Here is a 15,308-nt window from a genome sequence, read left to right on the forward strand (position 1 = left end):
ATATTTTATTCCGTTTCTGCTAATAGATCCCTTGAAATGCTACACACTGTTCCTCTAACCTCCTTTTGCATTTAAAATATGTGTCAAAGCGTTTGCACAACAAACCAAGACTGACATGTAATTTAAAATAGCTTCACACATTGGAGAAGGCTTATGTAGGATCATCCCATAATCACAGCCCCCACAATGTCATCCAGGTTTCAGTTTGTCCCTCCTTTTAGATGCTCCATATGTTGAAGAAACACAAACCCTCTTAGAGGAATGAATGCAGCATAGAAATTTCTGCCCTACTGATGTAATTTCCATTAGTTTGCTAATGATTGGGGTTTGTTTCAGTGTTCATTACCTGAAAGAACTGTTTGGAAGCAGAGCAACTCTGTACCTGGCTCCCCCTCATTGTTGCTCCAGCTTTGAACGGTCTCCTGCTTAGAGAGCGCCGCCACATGATGTAAACCCCCATCAAAAATCCTAATGCACCGCATGTCGACTGACTCAGGTGTGGTGTGGAGTCCAGGTCTTGCTGATGCATCAGATGTGTTTTGGTTCGCCGTGGATGCAGCCTCGGGATGAGGCTTGTTATTCTCCTCAGCGAGACACGAGGCACGCACTCTAATTAGAACACATCTCCTGGTGAGAGAGACGCCGAGGTCTGACTACTCCTCCAATCTAATCAGCTTTCCACCTCACTTTAGCTGCTCCACTGAAAAAAAACAGGCTTCCCGCTCGTCTGACAAACGGATGCAACAACAAGGAGACGGCACTGAACAACTGTTTCTAATTTGGAGGACTTTGCAGGATTTCACAGATCTCAATCTTGAAAGGGCACCCGCCCAACAATATCTCACATCTTTGTCACCGTCCTCTCAATCTCAGCTGGAGACGAGTTAAAAAGGGGTGGCTGATGATTTGGAGATGCAAAGATCTGAATGCAAATGGGAAACATTGATTTGTCAAAATATGACATGGTAGCATGGCCTACATTTAAATCTACATTTCAGTTGAAACATTGTTTTTAGGTTTAGGCAATAAAACTACAACTTCTTTGGGTTTAGGCAACAAAAAAAAAACAGTTACTGTAGGTTTAGGCAAAAAAACAGTTAAACACCGTGTTTTGGGTTAGAATAACTATGAATACATTGTTGGTTTCACACGGGATGAAAATTCCGGTCTCCGGGGTGAAAGGTGTTTTTTTGCATCCAACCCATCGTCCCCAACCCCCACCCTACACCCTATATTCGGTCTATACTCAACTCGTGACTTCCGCTTCTGCTCCTGTCATAATTACTACGGCCACTAGAAGTCACTGTTGTGTTCTTTTATAGCTTCTTTCGATGATCTACCGTGTGAATAGATGATAAAACCTACTAGTAGGTGTAGTAGGCCCCTATTGACCCACATCTATGGGGCTTATAGCGACTGATAACACCTATTTAACAGCCTGACAATCTTCCACAGAGATAAACAAAATGTTAATTTTGGACCTGCCAACATTTTTAAAATGATTAATTCACAATCATAATATTTTTTTTTTCCAGGAAAAGCCATTCTTTTATTCAGCACATCTCTAAAGGCTCTGTGGATGTATTATTTTTCCAAAAAATATTCTTTTACATAAAATGTCATCAATAAGAGCTTTAATGGAGCACATGCACGCGCTTATTAAGTGTCATCCCTACAGACTGGAGTTCCAACACTGGTCTGCAAATAGTTGTAGAACATGTATCATTACGTACTTGAGACTGTGTGCCACAGTTGTCAGCGCTTCATTTTAATTTGGCTCCTAAGCCACTGGTGATCTCGACCACTGGGACATCCTGTCGGCTGCACAAGTTAAACTATTCTGAAGCATTAGGACTGAGCGAGGTGCACTGCTGCTGAATCTCTGCCTCTGCAGTGTCAGCTGCTGTCTCACTCGGATACCGGGGAACCTCATTCTATCTCATAGCAAAGGAACGAGGAACTCTGTGCCGATGTATACTATTTTAATTCAGTGCCGCTTAAATAGAGCGTGCATGTAAAATGCATTTTTCCTGTAGGCATGCATTAAAAAAAATTGTATTGTATTGTGAACAACAAAAATGAGAGCAATATTAACGTTTCAGGGAAGGATTCCTTTTGAAAAAATCCTTTGCCGCTGCTTCTATCTCACTTCTGAGCTCATTAAAAATCCAAAAGAGTGAATGTTTGAAGCTACATTAACCAACAGGGACTCTGCAGATGAACTACATTACAGTATGTGCACAAGGAACATCAGTGTGACATTTAAACATTTAAAGTCAGCTACTGTGCTTAATTTTACTTGATGCTTTAGAGAAAAGCAGACCTTTTCTATTTTGATTTTCACCCCTATACGGTAAAAAACAATATTGCTGCTTTAAGCTTTAATCGATAGATCACAACGTTCAAAAATGATGATCAAAAAAGCTTTAAACCTCTTTCTAAAACTCTAAAAAAGAACAATACGTGGCTGCACTTGTCCTTAAAGTCGTATTATTAGTCTCAGCAATAACTCGCATTCTTCAACACTGATCCTTTCAGGCATTAAATAATGACCAGGCTGCTCCATAGGGATGACATGATGTGAATCCTACAATATAGGACAAATCCACAACATAACCTAAAGGGAAATAGTTCATTTAGTCGTGATGTTTCATATCAGCACGAAAAATAAAAAAAAATATTAATCACACATCAGTTTTAACAAATACTCATTAAGCTTAACAAGCACCTCATTAGCTGGAGTGCAAATAGGTCACGTCGTAGTGCTCCGGAATGCAAAGGGTTTCGTGATTTGCATTGACTGGTTCCTGAGGGAATTCATATTTGAAAAGAAAGCTGAGTGTGTGAGAGAGAGAGTGTGAGAGAGAGAGAAAGAGAGAGTTTTGACCTGCACACAATCTCTGGAGAGCTGTTCACTAGCAGAGTCTAATCAGACTGTGGCTGCTGCTTGTTCTAGGGGATCGCTCCTCTCCAGCCCTCAGGCCTAATTAGGACCCATGTGTACCATATAGAGAGTTGCAGCTCGCCTGTGACGACCGGATAGACGCTCACCTGTGTGCGCTCAGAAAGCCACTGAAATGAGCTGCAGCCGGCGAGCACGATGACAAGGAGGGCATCGGAGGTGGTGCAGCCTCACCGCCTATATATACGCCCCCACCTCACCTGGAGGTCGTATGAGTTTAATGAATGTGAGGACAAGGAGAGCGAGTGAATGAGAAGCTGAGAGAGAAAGGAAAGGCAGACGTCTAGGGCTGAGAGAGGGCCACAGAGAGTGGAGCATCTTTCATGATTTTTTTACTCTTAACAATGTGAGCACTAGATGCAAAGACCGAGGAGAGAGTCTGAACATGAAAACAAGAGCAGATTTTAGGCTTCCTGAGCTACACTTTCTGTATTTCTATGTCAGACACCAAGAAATCTTCAAAGGATACTCTGTTACATGCGAATTTCAATCGGGCCTCAGATGAAGTAGTATTCAAACAGATAAAAGTACTAGACTTCTGAGGTATGTAGATAACAGAGAGGACCAACGTGTCCTACATTTTCACTGGAAGCCAAATCATTATTAATGAGTATTATTAGTTAAGGAAACAGATTCTCAGAGTTCAATGTTCCAACGTCTGGTACTTGTGATATTGAAAGATACACATTAAAATGCTGAGTAAGTCTCTGCTGTTCTGTATTTCTGTACTTCAGTGAACCCTCGCAGTCTCACCGTCAATGTGTCTGGTTACTCTGGTGGATATAAATTTTATGATGTTGATATAATCATTGCTCAGCTCATACAGGGTTCTGATGAAATACTTACTGGTATATGTACTAGAGAAAAAGTAGCCTACAGAGAATAAAGAGGTCATAAATTTGCATTTATAGGGGACCTAGAACTAAATTATTCTATTGAATGCAAGTGCAGGAGTACAGACAGCCCATTAGGCCGACAGCAGGGCCATTTTATTTTATAGCCCTCATAGGCTACTCTTTAACTACGCTGTTATTACATCACATTCTCACTCCAGACTCGTCAAATATGGCAGCTTGGTCAGTGGCACTAAGCTTCAAACTATGACCTCTAGTGTCAGTTTTGCATGTGTAAATTTCCGCTTGTCACATGCATACATTGTCTTTTCAAAATAAACTTCACAGGAAACAACTTGGTTAGGTTTAGGCAACAAAACAACTTGATTAGGTTTAGGAAAAGATTGTTATGTAACGTTACGTAAGTTATTGTTGACTTTTGCTTTCACACGGGACATGGACAGCGGCCTCCTGGTGTCCTGTGTTTTTGGTGAAATTTATTTCTAAGTTCCTCTTAAACACAAGTATTCATACATATAGTTAATGGTAGCATATATGTAATGTATACTAAAAAAATACTTTAATTTCAACTGTAAATTTAAAGTGCAATTTAAGCTGTAACATCATAATGTGTGATGTGGAAATTGAATCATTTACAATGAACTGCTTGAAATGATAAGATAATCTCTTATATCCCCTATTCATGCATCACAAAGTAGTTTCCCCCTTTGTTTTTATAGTACTGTATCATTCTGGCTCAAGCTCAGACAGTGCGGCTTTAGTATTCATCCCATGTAGCCAAATCCAAACTTTTCACCGCAATCATGTGACACGCAGTCCCAGAATCTATTTGATAACCTGCCACAACGAGGTGTTCGCTGCTTTGTCTTTGAAAAGTGATTGAAATTCCTCACACCTACACCCACTCATCCACCTATACCACCGCCGGGGCACACACAACAAACCTTACAGAATGCAATAAAAACCTCAAAGGGTATGTTTTCAGTAGCAGCACTGGCGACGTATGCGAGAACTGTAAGTGGTCTAATCTGCTGAATTTTTGCTGGCTAGATATGAAAAGGGAGGTACAGTGCAGATTCAGGGATTAAAAAAAGGGATTCAACATCAAGGTCAAGGTTTCAGATGAGACAGAATTAAAAAATGTCATAAAGGTATTTGTGCTTCTGTTTCATTTAATGGCGTTCATGGACAAGCATTGTGGCGAAGGTAGTGATTAAATACTTCTGTAACAAAAATATAAACATGGTTTTTGCAAAGAAAGCACAGAGAACAAAGTGAAGAGCTGCGTATTGCAGCGTATATATTAACTTACTCTACCTGATTCATGCTGGACAGAATGAGACAGAATACCTTCCGCCCTGTATAGAAACTGATGAGACCAACAGTAAGTGATATTAGGTGGTTCACACTTATGGCTTTACATTTTCAGATTTACCACCACAGTGCTGCAGCTTAATCCCGCTCTCCCTGAAGACTTCACTGACATTTTCCAAGGTCTTGCTTTCAAGCCCTGCCGTGATTAGTGAAGCAGGTTTTAAGAGGAACTAATCCCATTCCCTGGAATTTCGCTTTTTTTATTATTTATATATAAACCAGTCAGCAGGTGGGGAATCTAGTCAGCAATTAAACGCAGTAACAGGAACAGAAATGATGTGATCCTGAAGCTGAAATGACGGCTATATCGGCAACAAACAGGATGCTGATGCTGGCTGGTAACTCATCTTAGATTTTGCTCTGTTCATTAGTGTCACTTCAAAAATAATAATACTGCTTTTGCCACTTGAAAATCGTCTGCTGATAGTTGGCTATCCGCCCTCGCCGTGTCATATTAATGCAGGCAAACCTTTTTTTGAATTTGTGGAATACATAAATCTTTCTTGTGCCGTTTAAAAATATCTGTGAAACCTCTACTCCCACTTGAAATCGTGACCCACCATTTCATAAAACTTGACATTGTACGGCCTATAGAAGTCTCGCAGTTGCTCAATAGCGTCTGTGTCTATCTGCACGTGAGTTCTGCCCTTGGACTTGCCCAGGCAGCGAGGCGACCCGCTGCTCTCCGGCTTCTTAAGGCAAGGGAAGCCTTTGGTGCGGTTGAAATAGAAGTGTTTGTCTGTGACAATGCGCTTTAGCCCAAGGAAGTCTTGCACCCGAGCCAACTCCCCTGCCGGGTCTGTGATAAGACGCTCTCCGCTCACAAAGTGGATCTGAGCCAGGGGGAAGTAGCGAAGCCAGTTTTCAAGGTGCAGAGCGTACAGGCCGATGCGAATGGCGTTCCACGACGTGTCCACGATGCCCAGGCTCTGGTTTCTGAAGGCCAGATCCTGGAAGCTCGGCAGGTCGGGGGTCTTGGATAAAGTCTGGGTGTAATCTGATATTGCACGAGTGACGGGGTCACGCACCACCACGATGAGCTTGGTGTCTCGGGACATGGCGGAGATCCGGTGCGGCGTCTCTTTTGTCACAAAGTAGCTCGGCGTCTTCTCCATTGTGATTTGGCTTTCAAGAGTCCTTGGCATTAAACCTCTGAATAAAAGATGAAAAACACAAAGTAAGAGAAAGGTTTCCTCATTTACATTCACATTACTTTAAGAGTATTTTTATGACATTTTCTTGCTTTTTTGAATCGACACACAGGGGACACGACGCCCTTGCGTTTCACTCTGTCGAAAGGAAAAAGTGTGTATTAGATGTCTATTTAGGGCAAGATTACACAAGTGGCTTTTCAAAGGCACAAAAGCACCCTATAACTGAGAAGCTCCAGTTTGGACATGAACCCAGTTTCTTGATGTAAATGATAATAGGACGCAAAGTCATAGTAGACTGTTGTCACAGGAGACTTGTCTCGCAGACAGCCCTCCCGTGCATCAGCCCGGCGTGTTCAAGAGTAATAAATCACTGTGAATGCAAACAGAACCCATATAGCAGAGTGACTCTGTTAGGTTACTTCTGGGTCTTCAAACTAGGCCATTGTTGTCTTTGAAAGAAATGAACCGAACAGGTATGTCTTCACAGAGTAAAAGTTTGAAGTTTGAACAAGAACAAAGACCTGGAGCTGCAATTAACAATTATCTTTATAATTGATTATTCTGCTGAGTATTTTCTTAACTAATCGATATATCATTTGGTCTGTATATCATCAGAAAACTGTTCAAAATGTCCATTACAATTTCCTAGGTCCCAAGCTGGTTTCTTGTTTGGTCCGACCGGCACTCCAAAACCTAAAAATATTCAATTTACGATAATGTTAAGACAAGGAAAAATGTCCACATTTCAGAACCTTAAACAAGATATTGTTTGGATTTGTACTTGAAAATCACTTGAACGATTAATCAAATAGTTGCCGATTCATTTTCTGTCGATCGACTAATCATTTAATCAACTACCGTTGCAGCTCTACCTGTAAATTAAAGCCCCTACTGTATGTGATGAATACTATAGCATCTTCCAAATGATTATGATGGTTTTTGTTTACAGCAACACGTTCTCATCCCAACTCGTCACATACTCGCGCTTTGTCAGACCCCTTGGCGTGACTTTTCGGTAACAGTAAACACATGGTAAACATTGTGAATTATTCAAAAACATTTGCTTAGGTTTAGGCAACAAAACTACCTAGTTAGGTTCAGGGAAAAAAGCAACATGGTTGGGCCTAAAATTACTACGTTTGTAAAGTGAAAAGGAAACAGAGCGCTGTGAACACGGGACACAAACAATCAGCTGATTGTAACGTGACGCACAGGACACGAATAGCAGTCTCCTGGATGAAAGCCTTGTGTTTGTTGGACCCATCCATCATCCCTCCCTCCCACCCTATGTGTGTCACACCTGGAACACTTTCAGAGTGTTTACTGTTGCCGCGCATGGGTTTAGATTGCAGTTAATGGAAAGCCCGGTGCGTTTCATACAAGCGATAAAGGGCATGACAAAGTCTCTGTTATTCACGCACTGGGAATGACAACAGGCTGTTTATAGAAAAAGATTGGTGCAGTCAATGTGTTGTTTTCAACTTATCCCCATTGTATCGATACTACCACTAGGGGGCACCATTTCAGAAATGTTTCGATCCTACACACAGTGGTTTTAACTTGTGAATTTGAATGATGCATTGGATGGTTACTTGACTGACGAATACAAGCGAGCGATGCATCATGTCATGTCTTAACTAGCTGGTGATTTAGCTGGAGTGACACTGTAGCATAAAGTTGACTGAAACAGCTGGAAAATGAACACTGGAGCATCAAAATGGACACAGCCCCCTGTTGCTTTTAGCCCCGCTAACGCTGACTCATTATTGCATTTCTTCTCATTTGCATATCGAGAATTAGACTACGACTATTCAATAATTTGGCCCTTATTGATGAGTGTTTACAGGAAAGTTTCCTGAGAGTTTGTTTTGAAAGCGATCCTCAAAAGTCACTGAGTCGGCATTTGACCTTTCCTCGCCAGCGTTGACAGCTGACAATCAAACCACGGTAATAGGCGAGGGTTCACTCCTGGTTAACATCTCCAAGACACATCTCTGAGATGAAAAGGGCTTCAGCCGCTAATCGCCCTGAAAAGTGCCAATTAGTGGCAATACCTTCAGTTTATAATTATTCTATAATACCACTGGTACTCATCCCCCCTGCAGGTTGCATGACAGCCAATCATTAACATGAGTGTGAGTGCGTGTGTGCATGATGGGTTGTCTGTATGCGTGCATGATATTTCATGACTAAACCAGAACATTTCTGATCTAAAGCTGTAATTAAATAATGATGTGGATGTTTTAAACTCTCTTTGTTAGTTGCACCTAGTTAAAGATGCGTCATGTTTCATTTTAGAAATAAATCCTATACTTAAACATTCATTTTTGAGATGAGTTTAATTGCCATATATACAAACAGGACAATAGCTCAGAGGCGTGCCAGCGACAGCCGGCCCGCACGTCGCAGTTTATGCTGTTTGCCCCGAGAGGTTGGGTTTTATGAGAAATCTGATGAATTGCTCTACAGTACATCAAAACAAGAGGGCCACTTTTCTGCCGATGTAAACAGTGCTCTGGCCTCAAAAGTTTCCTGCAATAAGAACGTGAAATGAGCCGAGAGACTGCAGAAAAACCCATCCAGCATGTTTACCCGCCTCAAAACATAATGTACACAGAGAGGCACCGAGGGGAGGGAAGGGGACAAATCACATTTTTGACAGTAAGCAGCTGATTTAATGTGCTTTTCACTTGTACTACTAGAAACTGGCTGGAGGCAGAGGCCACCATTTGTCTCAGCTTTTACCTAGTAGTGGAAGAAGTATTCAGATAATTTACTGAAGTAAAAGTACTAAACTGTGAAAATACTAAAAGTAAAAGTCCTGCATTCAAAATGTTGGTTAAATAAAAGTATGAAAGTACTGTTGGCAAAAAATTACTTTAAGTATGAAAAGTAAATAGCACTCATGATGCAGAATGGCTCCTTTCACAGTGTTATATTATTATAGATTTTTTTGTGTTTTTATCACCAACAAATACATGTAAGAGCATTTTAACGTTGTAGTTCGTCAACGTGGAGCCAATTTTAAATGCTTTAAAGCTGCTAATCTACCCAGTAGTATACAATTGTATACTACTGGGTAGATTAGCAGTATAGTAGGCTACTGCATCATATATGTTTTTTTTTATGTAAAAAGTAACTAGTAACTGTAAGTGTCAAATTAATGCAGTGGAGTAACAAGTACAACATTTCCCTCTGAGATGTAGTGGAGTAGAATATGAAGTAGAATAATGGAAATACTCACGTAAAAGTAGCCTACAAGAACCTAAAAAATCTACTTAAGAAGGCCTACAGTACTTGAGTAAATGTACTCAGTTACATTACACCAATGCTTTTTGCCTTTCTTTGAATTATTTGAAGTATTTTGTCAGGGAACACCCTCAGGAATAGATTTTTATTTTGAAAGAAGAAAAACTGGAGAAGTCTCGTTCTGACTGAAATATCGCGAGATGTCGTGTTGCAGGAAGACAACAGGTGAAACATCCATGGTGGAAACGCGAGTGAAAAGCCGGACAGTTTGTCGTGTTTTAGTACAGAAAGCGTATCTTAGTGTTATCTAAAAGATGTTCAATGTCATGGCTGAATATTTAGATAATTTCTACAATGTGTATGAGGTCTTTGAATTCGACGGGCTGCCCGTATTTAACGTTATTTGAGCCGGATATTCAGATTTCACAACGAGATTTCACAACGAGACTTCTCGTTGAACGGGATTTGGACGCAGTAACTGACTGGATCAAGTGACAGGTAAGAGAACAACGTGTTATTTCTCTGTAGGGTTCTTTCCATAATGTTCTCAGACATTGCAAATTTCAGGTCACCTGCCACCATGGCAGACAAGTTTTCCTTGTATTAAGAAATATTATTTTTACTAAGCAATTCTAAAGCCTAAATTAAATATATGGTAACACAAATCCACAAATTTCACTGTAATTAGGTGATAATTAGCAAGTATTTGAAATTTCTTTAGAATTACTGCGAAAATACCCCAATATTTACCTATAAATGTAATGAAAATTACTTTACTATAAAGATCATTTAATAATTATATTCTGCTATTTCCCCAATAGCTGGTAATTTAATTAATATATTTCCAGGAAAAAGAATACAAAGTTAATTGATATGCTTTATTTCCATGTCTGCTGGTAAATAGATAATAATTAGTAAATAAATTCTTTGAAATATCTTTAAAAAACTCCCTGAATCATTACATTAGCTACCAGGTTAAATTTGTGTAGACAATAAGTCACATTAATGGTGAGATTTGTGCCTGATCAGAAGTGTCTTCTATTAGTTTTGGATTTGGAGGTAAATATTTAGTAAAAATTGGGGTAATTCCAAAGAATTTCAAATAGGTTACTTGCTAATTATCACCTAGTTACCATGAAATTTGTAGACCTGTAAAATGAAGTGTTAACAAATACAGTCATGCATTAAGGTTACATAATATATTCCATAATTCTACAGTCTGGTACCACTGACTCAGTGTTTACAGTTTTAAAGCATTCTACCTAGATTTCAGAAGTGGCAGACAAAAACATTGAGTGGCCGGTAGAAATGTTTAATGACCTGCCACAGTGGCATGTGAGGAAAAAGGTTCATTTCAGACCCTGCCCTGCACAATACTGGACCTATTTCAAAAATTGTTGTCCCCATTAGACACAAAAACATGGGAAAATAGGGTACAGGTTGAAAAATACTTCAGTTACCCCACAGCTGACCATCAGCCTTACCTGTCCAGAGACCCTCAGGTGTCTTTGGGGGCCTCCAGCCTATAATGAAAAGCTTCACTTTTACTAATAAAGTAGAACTAGTGTCAGTTATAACTCTCCAAGTGTAGAAACTTTCACCACATCTTTGATTTCTTGGCATATCTGATCTCCTGCTATGTTATGAACCATCCAGATATTTGGAACAAGCTCCCAGAAACCTGCAGGACCAACTCCAACTCTGAGTTCTTTAAATCAAAGCTTCAAACTTTCCTGTTTGCTGCTGCCTTTTATTAAACTAGATGATGATCTTATATACTGCACTAGAGCTTTTACTCTTGTGTGTTATACTCTATTTTAGCTTCTATCCTATAGCTTTTTTAGCTTGTTTCTATTTTCTAATATTTAATGTTTTTATAACTGTTTTAATTATGTCTTAATTTTCTTTTGCACTTTGTTGCATTGTTCTTGAATGTTTATGTAAAGCACTTTGAATTGCCCTGTTGCTGTAATGTGCTCTACAAATAAAGATGCTTTGCCTTACCTTGCCACGAAACCTCACTGTTAAGAATTTCCCAGTAAAATAACAGTAAAGAACTGGCAGCAGGGTTGCCTTTATGTTTCTGTAAAATTAACATTATTATTATTAATTTACAGCTTTAAACTGTAAATGAAAAATACAGTTTGAACTGTTTTTTTTTTATTAATTTCACAGTATTTTACAGTTAATTTACTGTTTATACATTATATAGCTGTTTTTCCACATTTCTTTTACATTATTTTACTGATTTGTTTGAATGCACTATTTAGGTTGTATTTTTTACATACATTTTAATAAACATTATCTTTTGTATTAACAGTAAAGCACTGTTTTTAGCAATAACAGGTTAATACTGTTGAAATCCTGCTGTAAATTAACAGCAATTGTTTACAGTGTAGTGTCACTTATAACCCTCCAAGTGTAGAAACTTTCACCACATCTTTGATTTCTTGGTACAAAACCTGATTAAACTGTAAAATCTTGGTGCCACAGATTAGATTATAACACCTGTGCAGGTGAGACACATGCTCCTCCTCACCTGTACCACTCCAGGCCTCTGTCATAGTTCCTATCGAAGAAGTGTGTCTCAGTACCAGCAGCTCTCACGTCCGGATGGATCCTGATGAACTCCAGCACAGCTCTGGTGCCTCCTTTCTTCACACCGACTATGATGGCGTTGGGCAACTTTTTATTCCCAAACTTTAAATTCCCCATGGGAGGACTGGGCGTGTCGACTGAAGAAGGAGGGTTTTGGTGGTCGCTTTTCAGCCGGGATGCCTCCACGCTGCTCGGCCTCGCAGAGCCGCAGGAGGAGGCTGATTTCTGGATGCGCCTCTTGGCTCCATCAGCCAGGATTACGCGCTGATGGCAGCTGGGCGTCGGATCACCTGGCTTCTGCATGATGATGGAGGTGGTGGTGGTGTCGGCTGGGAATAGTGCGCAGTAGCATAGATAAGAAAGGAAAACTGATAACAAGCAGATGGATGTTCTTGTGAGCCGGTGTGAGAAGGGAAGAAGTCGAGTGAAGAGGAGCACGCATGCCATCTCTCCATGGATATGAACAGTGCATGGTTTTCTAATGGATCCGTCCTCTCTGATGTTGTTTTTGAACTGTCTCCAAAAAGCAGGAAAAAAATAAAAGACAACTTCTGCGTCTTTGTCAGATGGTAGTCAACACTTCCACCACTTCATCCCCGGAGCATTTTAACACAATCCAACCTTGGTTCATTGAAGAAGCATCCTCTGCTGCTGCGTACTGAGTTTGGAGATGATGCTGCTGTAAAACTCCTGGACGTCTCCATGGTCACCGCGCACGAGTGAGAGGAGCAGTGGAGGAGTGAGTGCGCGCTCTGACAGGCAGCTCCAAACCCAGCTGAGATACAGAGAGATATTACAACACGGTGACGTCACAGCATCTTTGCATTCAAAAAAATAAATAAAAAGAAAGTATGCAGCTCTCCCTCTCTCATTCATCTGACTTTACTCACTTCTCAGCAACGGTTTTGGCACATACGTAGTATAGGATGTATAGCTGATGATGATGCTGATGCTGATGCTGATGCTGCTGCATAGGAAACATGGAAGCTTCATTTTTGCCAGTTGAATGCATCCTCATACTCTATGTGAAGGGTTTTTTTCCAGCAAGATGAGATTCAGAATCGTATTTGAATAAATGTGGCTGGTGTATGTGGCAAAGGATGAACACACCAGAGTTGTGACCTTTTATCTAAAGATGTCTGATTTTTTTTTAATCTTTGCATTTAAAAAAAAAAAAAAAAGTATCCAGCTCTCCCTCTCTCATTAATCTGACTTGACTCACTTCTCAGCATGCTGGTAACGGTTTTGGCACACACTGTATGTAGTAGAGGATGTATAGCTGCTGCTGCTGCTGCTGCGTAGGAAACATGGAAGCTTAATTTTTGGCAGTTGAATGCATCCTCATACCTATATACCACTTTATAGTCTGCACATATGCACATATTACATTTATTTATTGCACGAACTACATTTATTTATTGATGGACTGCACACACTATGTTCACCCACTCACTCTGTATCTTTTATATCTCTATTATTGTTTTTTATAATTTTTGTATAGCTTTACTATCTCCTCTCTTTCACTCTGTTTGCTGATGTTGCTGCTTTGACACCTGAATTTCCCTCCAGGGATTAATAAAGGTTCATCTTATCTTATCTTATCTTATACCCTATGTGAAGGTTTTTTTATTCCAGCAAGATGAGATTCAGTATAGAATTTGAATAAGTTTAAATGTGGCTGATGTATGTGGCAAAGGATGAACACACCAGAGTTTTGACCTTTTATCTAAAGATGTCTGAAAAAAAAAAATGTATCCAGCTCTCCTCTCTCATTCATCTGACTTTACTCACTTCTCAGCATGCGGGTAACGCTTTTTGGCAGATAGGATGTATAGCTGCTGCTGCTGCATAGTAAACATGGAAGCTTAATTTTTGCCAGTTGAATGCATCCTCATACCCTATGTGAAGCTTTTTTTTTTTTTGTCAGCAAGATGAGATTCAGTATAGAATTTGATTAAATGTGGCTTATGTATGTGGCAAAGGATGAACACACCAGAGTTGTGACCTTTTCATCTAAAGATTGGTTCAGACAAACCAACGGCACATGAGAAATCAAAACTTCAGGATGAAAACACATTCATAATGTAATACTTCCATGACCGTAACCTATACAGCAATCCATCCAGAGTGTTTATGTGACCCCATGCAGGTTAAATTTACAGATATTGATACAATCTGGGACCTTTTACTGAGATTTCTTCATGGTAGAGACTAATGTTAAGGTATCTAACGTGAACTATTTTGCTGCGTACTGTATATCTGCCCTTTGTTGTTACCCGTTTTTTCATCTGTCGACCTTTTAATGCAAAACTGCTTTGTACCTAGTTTAAGTATGGATGTGGCTGCTATTATCAGGGATCAAGATCTGTTTCTGTTTTGTCTTTATTATATCTACTGTATATGCTGAAAACGGTTTTATTTTATGGGTTGTCCAGAAATGTCCAGTGTTAACCTTGTATCAACTAACTGTCAGTTGAGTGCTAATAACAAGTAATTAAAAAATATCTAATTTAGTGACAACTGGGCGAACTCCATCTGCTGATGAAGATCATGAAATGTGATCAAAAGCTCCATTATAGCTACGTTAATACTTGCGGTGATATTTATTTCTCAACTGCTGGTTCAAATTTAAACCTTGAACTTCAGAATAGCACTCAGGTTGTCCAGTGTTGATATTCCACTATCTGCTGAAATTGAGTCATTGTTGATTAATCAGTTAGTCGAGCAACAAGTTACCTGCGACTATTTTGATAATCGATTAATCGTTTAAGACATTTTTTTAAGGAAAAAAGCCCCAAATTCACTGGTTCCATGCAAGTTTTTGTAGTCCTGCTGTATATGGTAAAAGTTAACTGTATATCTTTGAGTTTTTGACAAATATTTATACAAACCCAGATATTTTTCACTTGTTTTCTGACATTATATCATCCAAACCAAACGTATTTATTGAGAAAATAATCATCAGATTAATTGATAATGCAAAATATGTGTTAGTTGCATCCCTAATACGCAGCATCTTTAATCAGTATTATCAATTTTTTTTTGGTCACTACGTGAGTTATTGCAATAATATAGAACTTTAAAACTATTTTCGCTTGATTCCCACTCATGACTTGA

General features: G+C 39.5%; 1 protein-coding gene across 1 annotated transcript; it reads right to left on the minus strand.

Moving 5' to 3' along the window:
* Nucleotides 1–4,708: 4,708 nt before the first annotated feature.
* Nucleotides 4,709–13,258, minus strand: LOC141758766 (heparan sulfate glucosamine 3-O-sulfotransferase 2-like). The gene is made up of 2 exons (XM_074620420.1): nt 12,133–13,258; nt 4,709–6,342 (listed from the first exon to the last, which is right to left on the minus strand). Exons 1-2 carry the CDS (start codon nt 12,636–12,638, stop codon nt 5,724–5,726), a joined length of 1,125 nt encoding a protein of 374 aa, XP_074476521.1. The 5' UTR covers nt 12,639–13,258; the 3' UTR covers nt 4,709–5,723.
* Between the last annotated feature and the right edge of the window lie 2,050 nt (nt 13,259–15,308).

This window comes from Sebastes fasciatus, chromosome 20 (assembly GCF_043250625.1).
Source record: "Sebastes fasciatus isolate fSebFas1 chromosome 20, fSebFas1.pri, whole genome shotgun sequence".
Classification (NCBI taxonomy): Eukaryota; Metazoa; Chordata; class Actinopteri; order Perciformes; family Sebastidae; genus Sebastes; species Sebastes fasciatus.

Bases quoted from the DNA above. Each gene is read 5' to 3' on its own strand.
- LOC141758766 (XM_074620420.1), bottom strand. From the start codon at position 12,638: ATGGCATGCGTGCTCCTCTTCACTCGACTTCTTCCCTTCTCACACCGG. The intron at 6,343-12,132 runs GTGAGGAGGAGC...TCTTTTATTCAG, and splicing joins AGAGGCCTGGAGTGGTACAG to AGGTTTAATGCCAAGGACTC.